We start from the raw sequence: 20,094 nt of genomic DNA on the forward strand, positions 1-20,094 counted from the left end.
CCGGGGGATTTACGGCCAGAGCAGGAGTTCCCAAACCAGCGGCTCCCCCCCCTCCCCCCCCCCCGGTGCTGAGGCGACGCTTCCCGCGCCGCTGAGGGGGGCAGAGCCCCGCAAAATGGCGGCGCTGTGGGGTAGAGGTGTAGGCATAGAGGTGGTACCGTGAGGGGCTGGCTGTGCCCCACGGACACGCGTGGCAGCAGGAATCAGCTGCAAACACCGAGGGCTTGTGCACGTGTCAGGGCAAACGTGCAGATAGACCTGAAAGGCCCGGCTTTCACATTTCAGATAGGACTTTACAATAAATTAATCAGGAAAAATAAAAGAGAGACAGGCACAGAAACAGTCCGCAGGGGTAGTTACAGGGCCTACATCACCGCACGGCCCTGAGGTGGTGCACACAAATTCAGTGCCCAAGTGTGAGGTGCGCTCCCACAGCACAACTCAAATAACATTGCCAGCATGCTGGAGGTGCTTGTCCAAAGCCTCGGTATTTACTGACTGAAACCAACTTGCTCCATATTTACTGACTGAAACCAACTTGTTCCGAGGCAGAGCACCAGGAACAGCTCCTCGTGGCTGTACACAGCAAGGCAGAACCCCCAGTTTTCTGTCCGTGCTCAGATAACGAGCTGGAACATGTTCTGATTAATATCTATGCCATGCAGATTTCATCATGTAATACACATTTGTACATTAAACAGCTGCAAAGCTAATTCTTCAGATACTTTTTTCCACCCCTAATTACAAGATTTGAGTCAAGTGCTCTAGAAACGATGATGGGTACACATAGCAATATCACAACTTACACAACAGCATGTTTAAATTTAAAGACAGACTTTACAAATCCAAATAGAAAAACAAACAAAAAAAAAGTAGGAAAATATATTTATCTGTATACAAATAAAAATAAAAAATAAAAATCAGATAATAAAATTTGCTCGAATACACAGCAGACATTTCTGCCCCAACAGTAAGATGATAACACTTCTAGACAGTGTCTGAACAGCGGAGGAGAAAGTACAGATTTAATACTACAAATCCTCTCTGTCTCTGCCACTGTGTGGGTCTTCACCTGCTAAATGAGCATCAGTACCCGAGAGAGGATGACCTGGCAGGAATACTTGGGGAAGACAAAGTTGGCAGCACACAGCTTCTTGCGCCCCCCTTGGTTCCTACACAAAGGGAGCAAAGAGAACTCTAATGATGAAGAGATTCAAGTTTTCACCACTGTTCTTAAAAAAAAAAAAAAAAAAAAAAAAAAAAAGCATCTTTCATTCCATCATTGCTCTAAACTGCTGCGTATATTTATACAGCTCATCATTTTGATTCTGAAGTTCCCTCATTGCATCTGCATTTGGATATTGTATTGCAGCATTTTTGGTGGCAAGAGCCAGGTTCTTCAAGAGGCTGCAAAACCGGCTGCTGCTGTGGAGAATGTCATTCCGAGCATCTCTTTCTTGAGTTTCCTGGCAGAGAGAATCCACTATCTTCTGTCCCACCATGATGATCAATTTGCTGTGGGATATAAAGACTTCAGGTGGCTGGTTATTGCTCAGACTATTATTAAATACAGCAATTGCCTTGTGAAGCGCACCAAAACACAGCCTACAATGTTCTGGAAGAGCTATTTTCTTTGCAGGCTCTTGCTTGCTTTGAATTACATTCTGTTTTGAAGACGGCAAAACCTAGAAAAGGGATTAAAAAAAAACACACAGTAAATAGACTCAGTTTGGTGTCACACTGGTTGTTTCTTTATTTTTTCTACCCTGTATTCTTTGCATGTTTCTTCACTTACAAGGAGTTCTTTTAGTTAACGGGCTCCAAATTGCCCCAGCCTCAGCCCAGAATTTTTTTGGAATCATTTTTCTTCCTACAAAGTACTGTGCTTCATAACGCTGCTTTCTCCCAATTACCTTTTCCCTAAACAGATTTCACTGAACGCAATTTTAGTAATGGATAGATAGCACACAAAGTACTGTAGTTAAACATCAATCCTTTATAGAGTCTGGAGTCAAGCTCTCAGGCAAAACACAGACTTGATTTTTAAAGGTACTGTCTTCATGAGGGTTATGAATGATTAAAACTGTACTATAATGGGAATCGATCTTTATACCAGTGCATTACAAGATATTTTGAAATAAAACCTTTCACAGCCTTATCCCAAATGATGTGCACAGGCAATCAGATAAAGAACAGTATGACTTTAACTTAGAGTAGTTCATTACATTTGAGGAAAATGTTTTGCATAGTTTTTCAGCACTTATTTGAAGAACTAGTTATGGGAAAATGAACTATGAGAAAACAAATAGATCTTTATGTATAGATATGTGCTTCCAAACACAAATTATTTTGAATTTTAGCAAGCACAGAAACAAGGAAATACAAGTCCTTGTATGTAATAGTTTTCAAAGTCAGAAATACCTTTGGTTTCGAATCTGTACTCTTCTTTGACACTTCTTTACCTGAAATGATTTTCTGTGCCTGTTAAAAATCAAAGTGAAAGCAAAATTGAAATGGTTTGCATAAAATATGTGAGTATAAATATGTTTTTCCACTTACTTCAGGAGAAGTAACATGAAATCTGTTTGCTTCGTGTTATGGACTACAGTGATAAACATATTGGAAGCAAAAGCAGTTTTTTTCTACTAAAATATTAGTGTCAGGATCCTGCAAGGTCTAAGACTGAAATCAGCTTCAACAAAACAAAACATTTCCTATATTCTAAGGACAAGTCAACATTTCTTTGTAAAACCAATAAAGAGGAAGATTCTTAGCAGACATTTCAGTAATTATAAGAAAAATAATTCTAACATGTCCAAAATTATTCTAAGAAGCTTGATAATTCAGAGTTTAATTTGTTGTCAAAATTTTCTACAAAAGCCTAATACATTTCAAGTTAGAAAGTCAGCGTTTCTCGTATGATGATTTCAGAGCCAACAAATGAAATACACAGGCAAGAAAACAACCACTAGTCTACAGAGAAGAAAAAAATTGCTAACTCCTAGCTATATTTTTTTTTTTTAATTAATTTGAGAGACTTTTAAATGGACAAGCTAAAAATCTTCTCTCACTGTTGTCTTGCTATGTGGGCAAATTCTCTAATGCCAGTTCTCTTTATTACTTAAAATTATTGGTCATTGCACCTGTGCCATCAAAAAGTAGTTGTGCAAACTGAAGTTTGCACCGATGCAAAGATAAAATAGTGCTAATAACTTAATGTCTGCAAAGAATCAAGAATATATGTAAAATCCTATCATACTAACCTGTAGTTGAACATATTCACAGTCCTCAATAGCATTTTCTTTTGTTTTCTCTTGGGAGACTTGACTATGGTTCGGCTTGTCATGAGTATTTCTTTGAAGCGATTCTATTTCTATTCTTCTTGGCACTGGGATTTGTTTTGCCATTTTATATTCTGGGCTCACGTTTGATTGCTTCATTTCTTGCTCCTTCTCACTCTTTCTGAAGAGAAGTTTTCCATTGGCAATGATGATGGATACAAATCTCTTGATATCATCTGGAATTGTGCGAGCTACCATAACAAAGCGATCAAGATCATCTGGGTTGTTCTGAGGTTTCCTGAGGACCAAAGCCTCCAGTGACCAGTTGCAGGTGTTTAGAGCTTCTCTTGTTTCTGTTAAGATTTTGAATGAGTTGAAAAGAATTTCCAGCTGTTTTTTAATTCTGGTCTGAAGGTTATTATCAGTGATGTAGGAGGCATTTACCTTTATGGCTCGAGCAAAGGCCAAAAATTCTCCAAGTGATACTTTTATGTGATCAACTGCCCTATGAATTTCTTCAATGTTTTTCTCCAGGTGCTCCTGTAATCTCCACTTACTACTCACAAAAATCATTAAGCTAGCAACTGAGCTGGATACACCATGCTGCAGTCTCGTCAGTGTCTCTATGGCTACATCAAGATCCAGCTTAATTTCTTTGACAGGCTCTTCTGATGACGACATAAACTCAGCAGAAGGGTTTGAGAATGTAGAGACAGTGCTGCTTCTGCTGTCCGCACTAGAAGCAGATAATCTGTCGTGTTCTAATTTGGTGTCTCTTGAGATCTGGACTGGAACATGGTATGCCTGGTTTCCAGAACTGCTGTTGGGTTTTTCCCTCTCTTTCTTGGACTGCAAAGTGTTGGGCAAACCTTTAGGAATATCATAAACATTCTCTCCAGAAGTCTGGTTCTCAGCCTTTGGATCCAGGTGACTTGAGGGTGCCTCACAGCTACCATTTTGTGGCAAAAGGAGCATGTCCCTTGGGGGTGGAATATCATAAAGAGGGACATCTGGAAACACTACTTTCCGTTGTGTTGGTGGAATATCGTATAACTGTGGATTCACAACCTTGGCTTCAGTGCTTGTTGTTAGTGCCTTGTACCTGGCTGGGGGTATATCATATAGCGCCTGGTTCTCCAAGGAAGGGCCAGAAGGGCTCTGTTCTAATCCCATTTTTTCAGGTGATACTGGAATATCATAAATCCATTCTGACTTTCGAGGGTTTGGCAACGTATTGTAGTGGCCCCAGCTCTTTTTCTGAGATCCCTTCCCTGAAGCATTGGTTTCTCTTTTGGGAGGGACATCATACAACTGCAACAGAGCACACAGGATTTATAAGCAGTGTTTAAAAAAAAAAAAAACAAAACTGAATTCTTGGAGTGTGCAAATGTATGTGACTCCAGTAACGTCAATGGAATCATACCATGAAAAGTCTAACCCATAGTTTTTATTTCCTTTCTAAGATGCACAGGCTGCACATATGAAGGTTAAAATATTTCAAGCACTAATGATTAAGTCATACAGCAGTATCCCCAACCAGTGAAATCTGTGGGATCTATCTTAGCATGGGACACTTTCATTTCATAATTTTATGAAATGACTATAAGAAAAGCTAAATATTAGCTTATTAGTAGGAAACATTAGACACTCAGTTTTACAGAGTGAAGCAGGTAAGATTTTATTAACCTCTGTATAAGAAAACACTTGATTTTTCAGTATCCCCACCCACATTCGTATGCATATGTTGACAAATAGAAGCCACCAATAGGCAGAACTAACCATTGTCGAATAGCTTCAGTAAGTTTAAATTTTTTACTTGATGGGTTTTCCTAAGACATCTACAGATCTTACGCAATGCCTTAAAAAGATGTGTGCACAGCTGAAATCTATGAAATTGAAAATGCACACATAAGGACACTTCCTGTGTAAGAAGATCCAGCCTAATACCAAGAGACACTTTGGAACAGATCATATGCAAATGCCTTACGAGCACAAAGCACAAGTAGGAAGGAGTGGAGGAGCTAGAGGTGTGTGTCAGAACAAGAAACAACTGAAGGTACCACTGCATAATAAAAATTTTAGAAAGAACTGGCCAGGTCCTCTGCAGAAAATGTGCATGAGAAAGGGAGCGCAGACAAGGGTGTTTTAGACCAAAGCCAGCATTTTCTAAGTTTCCCCATGAATGAAGAATTCAAAGAAAAAATTGATTTTGGAAGCAATGATAAACTGTGTCTCCAAAAGGAAATCTGCTCCAGGCTGTTGCAGCTGGTTGGCACAGTTGTTAATAGCCATGAAGATGCCAGCAATGCCAGCCTCAACGAGCACTTACTCATATGCCAAGGTCCCCATTTTATTTTCACTGGGGAAACCACACTCTCTTCAAGTCTGGCTTCTCCAGCTGTGGTGCAGCCATGAACCTATGGCACTTCTCTTTAAGCCCACAAAATGATGCAGCCTCCAGTTTCCTGTGCTGGGCTGGTCTGCCCTGGAACCCTTCCCCAACCCTAGGAGTGCCCACGCACATGTGCTAGGGAACCTGTCAAAATTGGCTTGGATCCTAAAACTGTTCAGGAAAACTGAAATATTTGGCATTCAGCTAATAAAGAGTTTCCATTGAGGCATTTCCTCTGTTGTGAAGTTTCAGATCAGCCCTTTCTTCAAGAAGGGTGCTCCTCAAACAGTGAGGAGGAGCTACCCCTCAGTACTGCCCCCAAAACCAAGCGTGCTGCTCTCCCAGATGGAATGACAGGAGTGCCGCATGCAGGGGGAGGACTTTGTTTCTGTCTGCTTGAATACAAACAATCTGACATTCACTAATGCACAGTGTTGAATTTGCTTTTCACACTGTCATAAAAAGAAGATAAGGCAAGAGATTTTGCTGCCTGCAGTCCAATATGCAGATACATTTGCATTGGTAGTCCTCATCCTGGTAGGTATCCTGACTATCCAGGACTCAGGCAGTATTTGTCCCCTTAATATAAAGGACAAAGTACTGCACTGAAGACACGGTCTTATCCCTGTTATCCTCACCTACAAACACGCTTGGGGGGAGGTTTAGCACACATGCCCAACACCACAGTAGTAACAGAAGACTGTTCTCTCATGCCCAGCGAGTCTTACTTACACTGCCCACGGGTGAGTCTTTGTGGCTAACAGCTCCTGTCTTTTCTGGGCCGGATGGGATGTTGTAAAGCTGCTGCTCTTCTTGGAAGCACTCGGTGGATCTGAGCAGCACAGAGCCCTTTCGTGCTGTGGGCGGAGTGGCAGCGCTCTGGCCAAAGGGAAAAACAAACAGGTTGGCTTCAATCCTTCCTAGAGCCCACTGAAGACTCCGCTGGTATCCAAAGGCTTTCAGATCATACAGCTTGGATCAGGGCTTGATCTGCTGGAGAGCTGCTGAAGTGCTTTTCTGCAGAGCTTGATAGGACGGGGATGGGCACTAGGTGGTGCAAGGCAGCTGTCACCTGCAGCCTGGTGCTGGGGCTGAGCAGGGATCCCCACATTGATACAAAGCGGGTAGAACAAAGACATTTGTTGATGACTTGGTAATAAGTGAATTCAGGTGGGCTGAACCCTGCTCTGCCAGCTGGTACTAGGGAGGATAAGGTGCCTGTGACTTACTGTGATCCTGCACACCCCCCTTTGCATGGTGGGCAGTGGGATGGGGCTGGGATGCACTGCAGAGACGCAGAGGGAATGGTGACATTTTCTCTCCACAGAGACAGGTTATCGAGAGGAAGATCACGAACCACGACACTCCAGTGGAAGACCTGATCAGCATATTGTCTTTCCTCTGAATGAGCTGGGGTTACATGATCTAATCCCTTGTATTTTGTTGCCCAGATGGTGGGTGGTGTGGGTGACTTTTAGGCTTTTTGTACACACACTACAGACATTTTGCAAACATCCTGAAATCTTCCTAGGCAAGAGACACAAAGAGACAAAATCCCTTTCCTGATGGATAAACCAAAGCAGAGAGGTTGGCCACTCTGATACTGGGAATTCACCTGTGGAAGAGTACCCCAGAGCTCAGTGATAGTAAAACTAAAAGTGTTTGTTAGAAACATAACCATATTTAAGACACATTTATCTAAAGTGTCTAACAAATTCAAAAGAGAACTGCTTTATGCTTTGAACTTCCCTAAAAGTATATGGTTTTCTGCCAAGTTTTTGCAAAAAGCAAACAGGAAAATTCTAGAATTGAACCTTAAACCTTCAGATATGTTTCCGAGGGGAGGGAGGCGGGACGAGGTCCCAGCTGCATGGGGGGACCACAACAGGACTTACCCGTGTGAGCAGGGACTCGCGGCGCTGCGTGGACGGAACATCATACACCTCGCTTCTGATGTTCGGGACTGAAGCCCGGGACGCTCTTGGGAGAGTAAAGAGGTGCTTAGAGGGGAAGAAAAATATAATAGTGAGGGAACTGCAGTCAGCAGTAGTCTCAGGACATCTTTGAAAACTCAACTAGCTGAATAGGCCACTTATAGGGAGCTCTTAAGTGATTAAAAACCTTTCAGCTTTTCACTGATGGGGATAGAGAGGAGCTAACCTTACAAGCAAGCCTCATACTTTTTTCCTTTGCCATCATTTCTGCTTTATTTCAGATAAGAACAGGCACATACAATTCAAAGAATCTGCGTTATTAGCCAAGGAAGGGGAAGGATTTGGAGAAAAATCAAGCTTCTGCTATCACTTAAATCTTACTGCCCAAAAGCAGAACCACTAAAAAAAGAAAGCAAGGGAATTTCTACTTCTTCAGTCTCAGAGAGCCATTAGGTCAGGCCGTATTTAGTAGGAGTAATGGCAGCAAAAAGATACAGGCTGAGATGCATTATTCTGTAATTACAAGGGATTTACTCACTTGGAAGGAGTAAACATTTACCTTGATGTCCTGTCCAGCTCTGTAAACAGAAGTCTGATATGGGAATTACATTATTGAGGGCAGTTACAAACTAATTCCCCTATTTGCTTAAAACATTGTTTTAAGAGCTATGACCAGATCTGTGGGACAATTAGTTAAGATGCCAAAATACGAGCGTTGGGAAAGGTCTTTTCATCAGCTTCAGAAACAGAGTTTTGTTCATTCAACATGGTTTAGTCTGGGTCTCCATGGCTGGTTTACAGAGGGAGTATTGCAAACTACTGACCCAGAGAAACGCTGCTGGAGATGAGGCATTAAAATAAATTATATAATATTGGAATTAGTGTTCTCCATCGTATGATAGTCGGAGCAACTAAATCTAGGGGAAACGTGGTAGGGGAACAAGACTCCAGGTTCACAACTGCTTGCTTTGTCTTTGTGAAAGCTCTTTGCTCCCATCTAAAGAAAAGAGAGTGAACACGAATCCCCTCAGTGCTCTACAACATGAGCCATCTTGCTTGCAAAACAGCACTAACTGGCATTTTCAGATGGACAAGTCTTATTCAGTATACAGCAGAGGAAACTGAGGATCACATCTTACTATAAAATGATTTGTTCCCTTTAACTGATAGCACGTTTGGTCACGGTAATGGAAGAAGATGCCCTGAGCTCTGGGCAACAAATAAAGTCACAATATTTTTATATAGGGTGAAAGCATACAGGCTTTGAGAGATTTTGTTTTGTTTTATTGCTTTCAATCATCTCAAAAGACTTACAGTGGCTTTACCCAGCTGCTCAGGGAACAGCTGAGTATGCCAGGAGCTTTGCCAGTTGTCCTGTAGGATCTACCCGGGGCAGTCCAGAATGCTGCGGTGCATCTGTGTGCAGCTTGTGACCACCAAGGTACAGTTGTTGTAACAACAGCTGTGACGCTGTGCAGGAGGCAGCTCAGGCAAAGCTGAACTTCTAGATAATAAAAGCAGGTTAGGGCTTTTCTTTTCCCTTTCCTCTTACCCTGGTAGGGTAAACAAGGCACGTCCATGAAGTTACTGATAAAGGTAAAGCCAGTGATCTCTAATATTGGGCCATTCATTTGAACAGAGAGAAAGATGACAATTTCAGGGCCTGATTTGCTAGCACAATGTGGAAAATCTGGATTGATCTCACTTCAGTTTGCAAATGTCTTGCCTTCTTTAGGGTTAGGAATGCAGAGAAATCAGACCACAGCAACCGCACAAGGGTCTTTTGGAGCTATTTCCCTGTTTGAGCTTGCCTTTATGGTAGGTGTGCATGAGGTCTGGGTGTGCAGCTCAAGTGCTGGAAATGTAGGTTTCAGTCACTAGAGATGCTCTGAATTTGTCTGTTTTCCAGCATCCATTTGCTGCACAGAAGAAACCAGCACCTCAGGTCCTGTAGCTTGCCTCCAACACAACAGGAGGAAAGCTGGCCAGCTGAGTCCCATAGATTAGATGCTCATTAAAACAGCCTGAAAGGCTATGCAGTTCAGGGCCAAACGTCTTTCCTCTGCCAATTAACATTTCTAATGTGGTTTTCACACATAGAATAAAGAGCTACCCCGGGCTGAAGAGCTCATGGGACTGAACAAAAGCTTGCACTTGAACTCCCTCCACACCTGCTCTATTTATCTTTTATTATAGAAGATTCCACATTAATTTTATGCTGAAGAAAGCTCAAGTTTTTGATGTTAAGACACTTGATGTGAAATTTAACGAAATTTCATTTTCCACTTCCATGTTTCATCTGAATGCCAAATGAAAGGAACAGGGAGAAAAAAAAAAAAAAGCCAGCCCAGCAGCTGTAATGAAATCCTGGAAAACTGGGTTTGCAGTTCCCCATAACTGGGGGGACTGGTGACTGCTCTCATCCCACCTACCCTGGTCACTGTCTCAGCAGCAGTAAAAACAGGCTGGGAGAGAAACTGGTTCAGGCCCCATTCACTGTTGAACAACCCCGTGTTCTCCAGCGTGTCTAAAGTAGGTGCTTCTGCTTTGTGCAAGGGTAATGACAACCTCGAACAGCCGAAGAGAGAGACAGCAGCACTCTGAGAAACTACATCAAAGCCAGCAGTCTCAAAGGACAAAATTTGTTTATTACGAATCATCTTCCTGTGCAGATGATTGCAAAGACCCCTTCATGTGCCAGAGGACGCTGGATAGATGCATGCTGTATACAGCCAGGGGAGAAAGCTCTGGGTCTTGTTTAACTTTGGGACGGGTTTGTAAATCATTTCTAGATTCCCCCAAACAAACAGTATATTCTGTACTTCCTGCTGTACTTTACAGCTGCCTTAAACTGTCAAAAAGAGTGAGACACTACAGAATATGGAGACTCATATACTGCCCAGATCAGCCTTTCTCCCATAATGCTATAAATTGTGAGAGTTTATGGGAATTTCCTAAACACCATTTATTTGAATGACTTCGCTGCAAATTCCCCTGCATTTTTCAGGCAAATAGCCATTATTATTTCTCTTCTCCTAGGATTACTTTAATAACAACAACATTTATTACTTTACTAGCTGCTGATACTCTTACCTGACGCGTTGAGCTTTGGGTCCGTTCATTGAGCAGCTGCGCAGCCAAGGCCGGTACCTGGTATATCCCTTGGGCAGGCAGAGTGCAGGCCCTAGCTGGTGGTTTCACCCACCCCTCCATCTTCTCGTATGTAGAGGATGCCACAGGAGGCTTGGGGACTGAGGGGACCTGGTAGATGTTCTGTTGGCCTGCTGGTGGCTCCGGGACATCGCTGTGGGTGGAAGGAGGCAGCGGGAGGGCCTGAGCGCCAGGCAGGAGCTGGAGGCGGTTGGCAGGAGCCAGGCCCTGCCTGCCATGAAGGGAGCATTTCCACCAGCCCTCACTGCCGATGACATTTTGGTCAAGAACCGTCAGGATGTCTCCTTTGCGGAAGGCCAGCTCATCCAAGCACTCCGCTTTGTTGTCGTAAAGTGCCTTTGCCAAGGTGTTCTGGAGAGAGAAAGCCATGGCGTTGTGCTGTTATGTTACGCTGACAGAAATGTTGTGCTAGTTTCCAGTTTGGTGTTCATCTCCGCTTTAATTTCAATTTAGCATAAAACCCGGTGGGCTGGAATTAAAAAACGTTTCTCAGCATTGGTTTCAGAGTGTTAAATGTTTTCTAGCATCTGTCTACTATGTTGTGCAGCAATGGCATAATGCTGCTATGTGTTTCTTCATCACTGTTCCTACCGAGGCTCTTGAAAGCAGAGCTAACATTTATTGCTTGGATTTTGTGAACACCATGCTATGAAAAATAGGTGGTTTCCCCCCACTGGCATTCTGTGGATTCTTTGTCAGAAGTCAGAGGAAATGCATCACCCCACTAAAAATAAAACTCACCCTCCCTGACCGCTACCTCATTTATCTGAGGCCTTCAGATGCACATGAAAAAGGTTAACTGTTTCTTACCTGAAAAAAGAAGCAAACACACACTACTTATTTTCACCTCAAAATTTTTTTTCTTTTCAAAGCCTTATGAAGACAGACCTCTCACTAACATCAACACTGAGGAGTTTAATATGTGTCCATTGGTAATGCCAGTGGCAGGAATGCTGCCAAAGACACAACCTCCAGCTGGGCCCATGTCATCCCCAAGCTGTGGAGCTGGATCCTACTGCTTCAGAGAATCCCAGGCTAACAATTTATGTGACACTTTAGCTCAGGGAGAAAAATCCAACTTTGTGCATGGTGACACCAAATGAATTGCTATCTCTGATAGCTGGTAAGTCTTCAAGGCAAGGCAGTGCATCCGTGACCTTATCTTCAGGCACAAACACCTGAAACAGCACCCATGCTCCTCTCCATGATACAGACATCACCATACACTGAAGACCGAAGTATTCGGTATCTTTCAGCATCTTCAGACAGCCATCTTACTGTTTATTTATTAAATATACAGGAAACCAAGGAAGAATAGAATAAGCAGCTTGCCTAAGATCACGGAAAATCTGTGAGATAGCAAATACTCATATTTTCTAAGCTTCTTCACCACAGGACTGCCATACCTGTCTCACCTGAAGCCTATATACGTGATGATCGTGTTTTATTTTTAGAATATTTATATTGGGTATGTTTACTCATTACAAGACAGCGGAATGAAAGCAGTTGCAACAGGTAGCTTTATTAACCAGGTGCATTTGTGCAAAGGGTAGAAAGAACTGTGATGTAGTGTTTTTTGATACAACATACCATTTGTTTTCAGCTTTAAAATGTGACTGACTGCTTACCACTGGCTGTTCCAGCATTAATTTCTTATCAGAAAGTGCAAGTAATGTCCAAAAAGATAGTACCCAAATAGGAAACATGATGCCTTGTATTTTTATGCAGAGCATTTGCTGTAAAGAAACAGCTGGTTTGACGTAGCAGCAGAAAGCCCATTTGCCGACTCAGCTGATGAAAGTAGCTTGTTGTTAGCAGCACACATTTCTTTGTGAGAATGGCCACGAACAATGGCCTTTTTATGATACATGGACTGGTCCATCAGCAGCTGTCAGAGACAGACAACTGTCCCATTTTCCTTGTGGCATAGTCTGATTAGTTTTGCCATGAACATGGTAGCCCACTTTCTATTTGGGCAGTGCCAAATGCTCTGAACCACCCATGCTGAAGCCAGGCTTTCAGGAATCTCATCACAGAGTGCAGCCCAGGGTGGGCTTGGGCTTCACATGTTACACGTGAGAGGAGAATAAAAACAAAACAAATGGAAAAACAAAACAAAACATTTGACCCCCCCCCTTCCCCTGCCTCATCCAACTTTTCCTACTGTTCATCAGCAACACTTCTAGACGTGGCTTGACATTTAGTCTCTTTTTGCTGGGCACTCTACAGATGCTGAAGGGCAGAGCCTCTTCTTAAGGTGCAAAGAAGATGTGTATAGGAACAGAGGAATTCCATCCCCTTTGTGCAGACAGGCAGCTGAAGTACAAAGAGCCTTATCCAAGCTCAGGCAGGACATTGGTGGCAGAGCCAGGGCATCTGAACTCAGGAACTGAGCTCCTCTCTAATGCATTATACAACAAAACCTTTCTTCCAAGTTCCACTGAAACAAATAAGAGGAAATTTGGATCACGGTATAGTTTTAGGAGTCCAAATGTCAACGTTTTCCCAACTAGTTCTTTCTTGTGGAAGTAGCATACCGAGCCCAATTCATTAATTAACCTGTGTATGAAGTTACTCAAGTCTAATTTCAAATTGTATTTCTTTTACAGTAAGTGTGCTGATTTTCACTAGGTCAGAATCTGGCCTGTACACATCAGTGAGAATTTGTGTGCATCTAGGCTGCAACCTAGGTTATAAGAGTGAGGAGGTACTCTTCCCATCAGTGATACTTCAACAACATTCAAACATGACTGCAACAAATATTAGCAAGAGCAATTATTCCAACTGTTCTCTTGTCTCTCTTCCTAGACGTTGCCAAGTCTGCTTCAGTTGCCAAATGAATGAATCAAGAGAACAGCCAGGTCAGCATAAGCAACAGGGAAGTCTAAATTCCATTCAACAGCACAGGTGTTCCACAGAAGCATCAAAAACTCAACTGACCAACACTTCATTCAGCAAAGTCAGATGAACATATTCAGGAACAACCCCAGTGAATGAGAAGTTACATTTTAAACTTACAACATGGAAATCAAGCCTTTTCAACACAGGATCTCTTTACTTGAAGCACACCGCCCACTCCTTTGATTTTGTCAATAGACACTGTGCAAACACCCGAGGTGAGACACCAGTTCGGAGCAGAACAGAGCAGTTCAAATTTTGAAAGGTAGCCCCTGATTTGTAGAGATCAAATTAGAGAGTATGGGCTCACATCAGTTGGCAACACGAATGCCCAGGAGTCTTTGAAATCTTCTCAATTGCAAGCCAGCCAGGAGGTTGGAAGAACAAAAAATAAGTAGAAGGAAACTTTGGAAATATCTGACCGAGCTAGAACAACAAGCCGGTTCTCTTAGATCATCTTGTATCCCATCCATAAGGCTGGAACCTGGGAAAATTAAGACTGAATAGAGAAGCAATGGAGACAAGCTCCAAGCTCCAGACTATAGAACAAGAATGATTTGGGTGACTGTCAGACTTCTGCTGGCCAGCTGAGTTGTCAGAGAGAGAAATGAAATGGAAAAGCTCTTTCACCTAAGGCAGTGCTAAATCAAATTTCACATTTCAGGACATAGGGTCAGTGTGACAGAGTTTGAGAGAAAGCCTTCTCCATTCATTCTCAGTTTCAGTGTAAGTGTATACACTGTATAATTCTATTTCAAGAAGGGCAGAGAAACTCAGGTATTTTAATGAAGATTTCTTCTCCTTTTGCCTTGGAACTAGTCTCTGAAGTAGTTTTATAAAAGATAGAAATGGGTAAGAATATTAGTAATTTGTAACCACCAAACTAAAGGAAGGTCCCAGGCAAAACTCTTTCAAAAGTAATCTTCTATTTGCATCTTCATCTCACACTGCAATAGCAAAAACAAGAAAACCAAACCACAAAACACACAACCACCTTCTTCCTTTAAGCAGACTCTTCTGCCTGCTCTCAGTGTCCACAACCTGGCATAAAGCTGCAGCAGCATGTAGTAAATCCAATCCAAGCAGCATCACACCACACCACTGAAGTAACTTAATTTCTGCTGAATGCTCAGCACCAAGAAACCAGAAGAAGGAACAACTTCACAATGTGAAAAACCAACAGGTCAAACAGGTCTGCCTTCATGTCTTGCCCTTTGTTCCTCTACTTACAGGAGTAGTAAGTCCCCTTTATTGCTTCCTTTCTGAGCATTCTGGTTACTTACCAGCCTCTCAGGACCTGGTGGTATGGAAACTGTACAAGTTTTGCTAGCTTTTTGGAGTCCCAGCTATGGCTTCAATGTGTATGAGCCCAGGATGCTGAAACAACTGTTGAAGATCAGCCTAATACTGGCAAAATAAAATTCAAACTCCCAGAGATGCCTAACATCACAGGTGCTTATGTGCTTAGCTATTTTGTTGGATATGCATACAGGAGGAAAGCATTGAGCTAGCTCGCTTTTGTCATGGAAGGTGCTATAGTTCTGGCAGCAGAGAGCACGCTAGGCATTAGCTGCTTTTCTGTGGAGTTTGAGGTAGTGCTGAACTCCACAGCGCTAGAGAAACCTACAGTGGCAGCTAAGCTGGGTCAGTCATTAATGCCAGACTGTTTATGCTCATGTTCCACTGAATTTAAATCCTCAGCAATGCTCCCACAGGAAAGGTACAGTCACACCGAGTAAACCAAAGCTCTGCAAGGCTGGGTAAGGAACTTCCCCTTGCCCGTCCGAGCCCCGTTCCCTTCCCAGCGCCCAGGCCCCAGCCAGCCCCACAGCTCAGCATCCTCCGGGCTCCATCTGCTCACATTATGACACAGAGGGAGTTACTGAGAAGCTGCTGGATGCCAGAACTCTTCCAAATGGCTCGTTTATTGAGACACTTATTATTGAGAAGCCATCCTAGCCAGTTGATTTTGTGATCGCGATAACAGTGGGAGCAATTCTGTGGATAAAAGTTAAGGTTATGTTTATAGCAGGTGAGCATCTGATCCAACAACACATCTAGCAAAGTATAACAAGCATATCCAGGGTTTTGTGGAATGAGGTCATTTGTAGTGCAGGCTCTGCCTTATCTAATGCGAGGTTATTTCTCAGAAATTGGGCCCTATCTGCACTTTCAGCTGCCTAGGACATATGTAAAGAATCACTGTGGCAGCCCCTTTCTGTCATGTAAGCAGAAACATTTCTGACCTGCCATTAACTATAAACAAGCCTCGCATTCCCAGGATCACAGAGACCTTATGGGATGCTTAGCTAGGAGGAAGCTGTGCTTCAGGGCCAATGGGATCTGCATTTTTTCTTTATTACCAGAGGAGCGGAAACTGGCTGTCTAACACTGTCACCCACAAAATGCCATCTCGGGCCGGCTGTGTGTAGTTCTTCGTTATTTTATGAAATCTCATTAATGTGTCCTTGCAATGACCAGCATGTAATAAGCTCTAAAGCAATGTAGATGATATCAAAGTGTTTTTCTTCTTTGGTGTTTGTTGCTTCTTCCCTGTCATCCCATAAGCAGCCCTAAAAAAAACACCCACAGACCTACTGTAAGATAAAGAACATCTTAAAAACCAGTGCATCACCACATGAGAAAGCATCTTGGCAGACAGTGCTGTTACTCTTCCCTCCCACTAAGCACGTTTTATCAAGATGACGACAGAGCACAGATCTAGAAAACAGAGCTTGCATCCTCTGCAACCTTTTTCTAAGTTGTTGCTCTCCCCCATACAGGATTCTGTGACCTTGTAACCACAGCGTAAATTAGTCACATATATTGAGCCAACCATAGCGAGTAGCTTTGCTGCATAAGAGCTCTGGTGACATGGGTTCGACTAAACTAGGTGTGAAGAAAAGTTCTTGTGTACCTGGAAGCGCACCTACTTCTACTGAATTTTAGATCAATTCATCTAATACAAGATCGTAGTAGGAACTTGCCCTTTAGGTTGGATTTTTTGCATCTTTATAGTTTGTACGTCCTTATCCTGCTCCCACTACAGAACAACACTTGAGAGGCTTCAGAATGAAAACTGTTAACTCATGCTTGTTAATACAGGAAGGAAAAAAAAAAAGAACCAGTAAAGCTAGTAATTGTACAAAATTGTACAACTCTATGGTAAACAATTCCTATAGCCTCAGAACTGGAGTACTCACATAGGCTGGCGTCTGCACTCTGTGTATAGGATGAATGTCTGTGCTAAGGCAAAAAAAAAAAAGTCAACCCACAACGTGAGAACATTATAAAATATTTACTGTTACTAAGCAATCCTGACCGCTTTCTTATCCCAGTCTGTATCTTCAGCCTATAGCAATGTGAAACAGAACACATGCAAACATTGCTAGACGAAATCCTTCACAACTATCAAACAATCATTTTAGCTGCTTACCTGCAAGTCTGCTAAAATAATTTCTGTACTCTCTTTCCCCTCAGTTCTCATTTGGGAACTCCAGTACTACTACATAATATTTCCTGTGACCCATAGGTACTCTAGTACTGCTTGGTATTTTCATTTTCAATTAAAAAAGCAAATATTTTTCATCTATTTTCTTAAATTTGCCTCTTAAAAGACCTACTGAGATAATCTAAACAAGATAATTTTTATTGTGGAAGCTTCTCTTGTGGATGAACACAAACATTTTTCCAACTTCTGTAGCTGCATTTTACATTTCAAAAAGTCTATAAGTTCTTTTACTGCAGAAAGAAAAAAAAAAAGGGACTTAAGTATTTGAGGAGAAGGAAAAGACCATTCAAGGCAGCGGGCTGTGTTTGCTATACAGCTATGTTCATGCCTCAGTGACACCCTCTGACATGTTTACAGAACCATTTCCAGTTAATCTCTTCACCTCTGGACAAAGCTGAAGAAATAAACATTCCCCTTGCCCTGCTAGCTGGGAACATGCTTCCCAACTAAGTCCCTTTCAAAGCGCAGGCCAATTTAGTCAATTTAAGTTTTACCCGAGTCAGTTAATTGCAGACAGAGCTCGCATGTTCAACATATGCAGGAGAAGCACTTGCATGAAGCGTTCACATCTCTCTCTACATGCACGTGGCCTCCTTCTGGGTGCAGGGTTCGTACGGCCCTCTTGATGGGCAAGATAATCTGCGGCTTGCAGAAGGTGCTTCTACCTTTGTTTGTTTATTTCAGAAAAAAAGACTGTTCTTGTTATGCAGAACATCAAATCTTTTTGTATGAGCAAGGAATGAATGAATATCAGGACTTGCTTTTATTGCCTATTCAATGGGTTACTTGATTTTTGGAGGGTGGAAACACATGCTGATCGTCAGGTTTTAAGTCCTGAGTGGTCAAATCAGTTTTTGATGAAATAAAGAACTGATTTTTAAGAACTGAGATGGAAACTTCTGCAGATTCACATTTAATCAGTCAAGCAGTGGTAGGAATTACATGCCAGTTCTGTTAATTTCCCCCAACCACTCTTTCCTCCACAAGTGTTGCTAATCAAAGCCTAGCTGTATTAAGACCAACTGACACACGCCCACCCTTTTGCATGCAATCAGGACTTCATTCCCACTCAGTGTTTTCACATGGGCTCTCATGCCCACGTTAAAGGAAAAACAAACTGCTGTTTCCTGATATTTCAGAAATGAATATACATATTTCTGGATTTTGTTTCTTCCTACTACCCAAAGGCTTTTGCTCATATGCTCCAATTAATGTACTTTTTGTACTTTTCTAACCTTTTCGTATCTTAATTACATTTTACTACAAAATTTATTTCCAAACATGGACTTGAAGACATAGCAAGCACTTCTAAGCAAAGAGCAGCTTAACAGCAATTCCTTGGAGCAGGGTCCATGCTGTCCTCTGCCTGCCCAGGGAACGGGCAAGAAATTCCTAGGATAAGTTGTCTGGAACAAAAGAAAAACTATTCATTTGCGGTGACTGCTGTATATTCTTCCTCCTGAGTGCACAAGGGCGATGGGATGCCACCCCTGCCCCCTGCATGACTTGCAGCAGTTTCTGTGATTCTACTGATGCCATGAAGGCAGCAGAAGTGACAGAGGCTCCAGGAGGCCGCTCTCTCTGATTCATAATGAATCAGCAGCAACATTGCAACTCCCAAATGCTCTGGCTTCCTCCGTCTCCCTCACTGAAGTGATCTGCCCAAGAATTACAATTTTTTTTTCCTCCAAAACAACCCTTTTGGACAAAATTTAATTTCTCTGAAGTTTTAACTTTCCTCAACGAAAAGGAGTAGGTGGATTTCCATCAGCCCCGATGACTGGGGCACAGCACCACTCCCGTGCAGCAGCTGCATGTTGCCGCCGTGCTGTCATTAACTCGGGGCACATGGGGACTGCATAGGTCCCTACCCTGAGTCGCAGCTGCCAGAGATCAGCTGTAATGCCAGACTGAAAGATTCATTTAGCCTCACAGCCAAATAAATTTTGCTTAGCACAAAGCAAGCTAAAGCTGTCTGCACGTGCATGGCTCTGGAAGTCTGGGACAAAACACTTATATGTAACTGTAAATGGGATTTGATCCATCCACTTACTCCCCCCTTCTCCCAGAACAAAGCAGTATTTCCTAAAAATGAATAGAGTCACCACTCCTTTCCTCTTCTGAGCTTCAGTTCTCTTTGCAGAAGATCTGTAGGATGTACTCAATCACTATCCTAGAGTGCACAGACTTTCCCATACTCACATGACATGCATTCAAATGACCTTACATTTCTTCATCGGGGTGACTCAAGCTGTTAAAATATTTTCTTTATTCATATCCTAGTAATTGGTAACAGATTGACATCAAGAATACAGCATCCTCTTTCTTGGGAGGTAGAACTGAAACTGTTGTTATTTAAACACATTATTTCCAATCAGATGAGGAAGGCAAAGGGCATTCTCATAGCCAACCAGTGTCATTCACTATAACTTTTTATAGTAAGGCACATTACTGTCTAATATTCATGGTGCAAAAGCTCACCCTTCTGAGACATACTGTTCTTTAAAAAAAAAAAAAAAAAAGATTTTTTTTTCCCCAGCTAAATTCAGATTGTGTTTTAAAAAATAAGACCTTGTATTTTGTTAGTAACTCATTTACAAGATCAACAGCGTGCTTTGAGAAGCAGCCCAGGCAGATCCAGGTCTTATACCAGACATGCCTTTGTTACAACTGAGATAAACAATGCAGTTAAATTCATTGCAACAAAAATAAAATAATCTAGTACTTACATTGACCTTCATTCTGTTGTCTCCTATTTCCCTGTTACTCCATCACCTAAAACGGGAGGATGTGATCTCTCCCAGCCCTTTCTCTCTCCGTCCAGCTTGGCAGAGCAGGCAGGAGTCCTCCAGGGGCTGGCTGGAAGCCTGGAAAGCAAACGCTCAGCCTCCCTCCACCTACCACTGC

The 20,094-nt window shown here is 42.4% G+C and overlaps 1 protein-coding gene across 2 annotated transcripts; it reads right to left on the reverse strand.

Moving 5' to 3' along the window:
• Positions 1-1,271: 1,271 nt before the first annotated feature.
• On the reverse strand, positions 1,272-19,928 carry CASS4 (Cas scaffold protein family member 4). Of its 2 annotated transcripts, XM_050714063.1 has the most exons (7): positions 19,917-19,928; positions 10,701-11,129; positions 7,569-7,673; positions 6,406-6,552; positions 3,264-4,592; positions 2,422-2,481; positions 1,272-1,685 (listed from the first exon to the last, which is right to left on the reverse strand). In XM_050714063.1, the coding sequence occupies exons 1-7, from the start codon at positions 19,926-19,928 to the stop codon at positions 1,272-1,274; spliced, it is 2,496 nt and encodes an 831-aa protein (XP_050570020.1). The 2 variants fall into 2 exon arrangements, with proteins under 2 accessions (XP_050570020.1, XP_035404372.2); XM_035548479.2 differs by lacking the exon at positions 2,422-2,481.
• Positions 19,929-20,094: the final 166 nt, after the last annotated feature.

The sequence above is a fragment of the Cygnus atratus genome, chromosome 16 (genome assembly GCF_013377495.2).
Source record: "Cygnus atratus isolate AKBS03 ecotype Queensland, Australia chromosome 16, CAtr_DNAZoo_HiC_assembly, whole genome shotgun sequence".
Classification (NCBI taxonomy): Eukaryota; Metazoa; Chordata; class Aves; order Anseriformes; family Anatidae; genus Cygnus; species Cygnus atratus.

Excerpts from the sequence above, each read along its gene's own strand:
- CASS4 (XM_050714063.1), bottom strand. Across the intron at positions 6,553-7,568 it reads GCGAGTCCCTGCTCACACGG|AGCGCTGCCACTCCGCCCAC; the intron begins GTAAGTCCTGTT and ends CCCTTTGGCCAG. Across the intron at positions 1,686-2,421 it reads GTACAGATTCGAAACCAAAG|GTTTTGCCGTCTTCAAAACA; the intron begins GTATTTCTGACT and ends TCCCTTTTCTAG.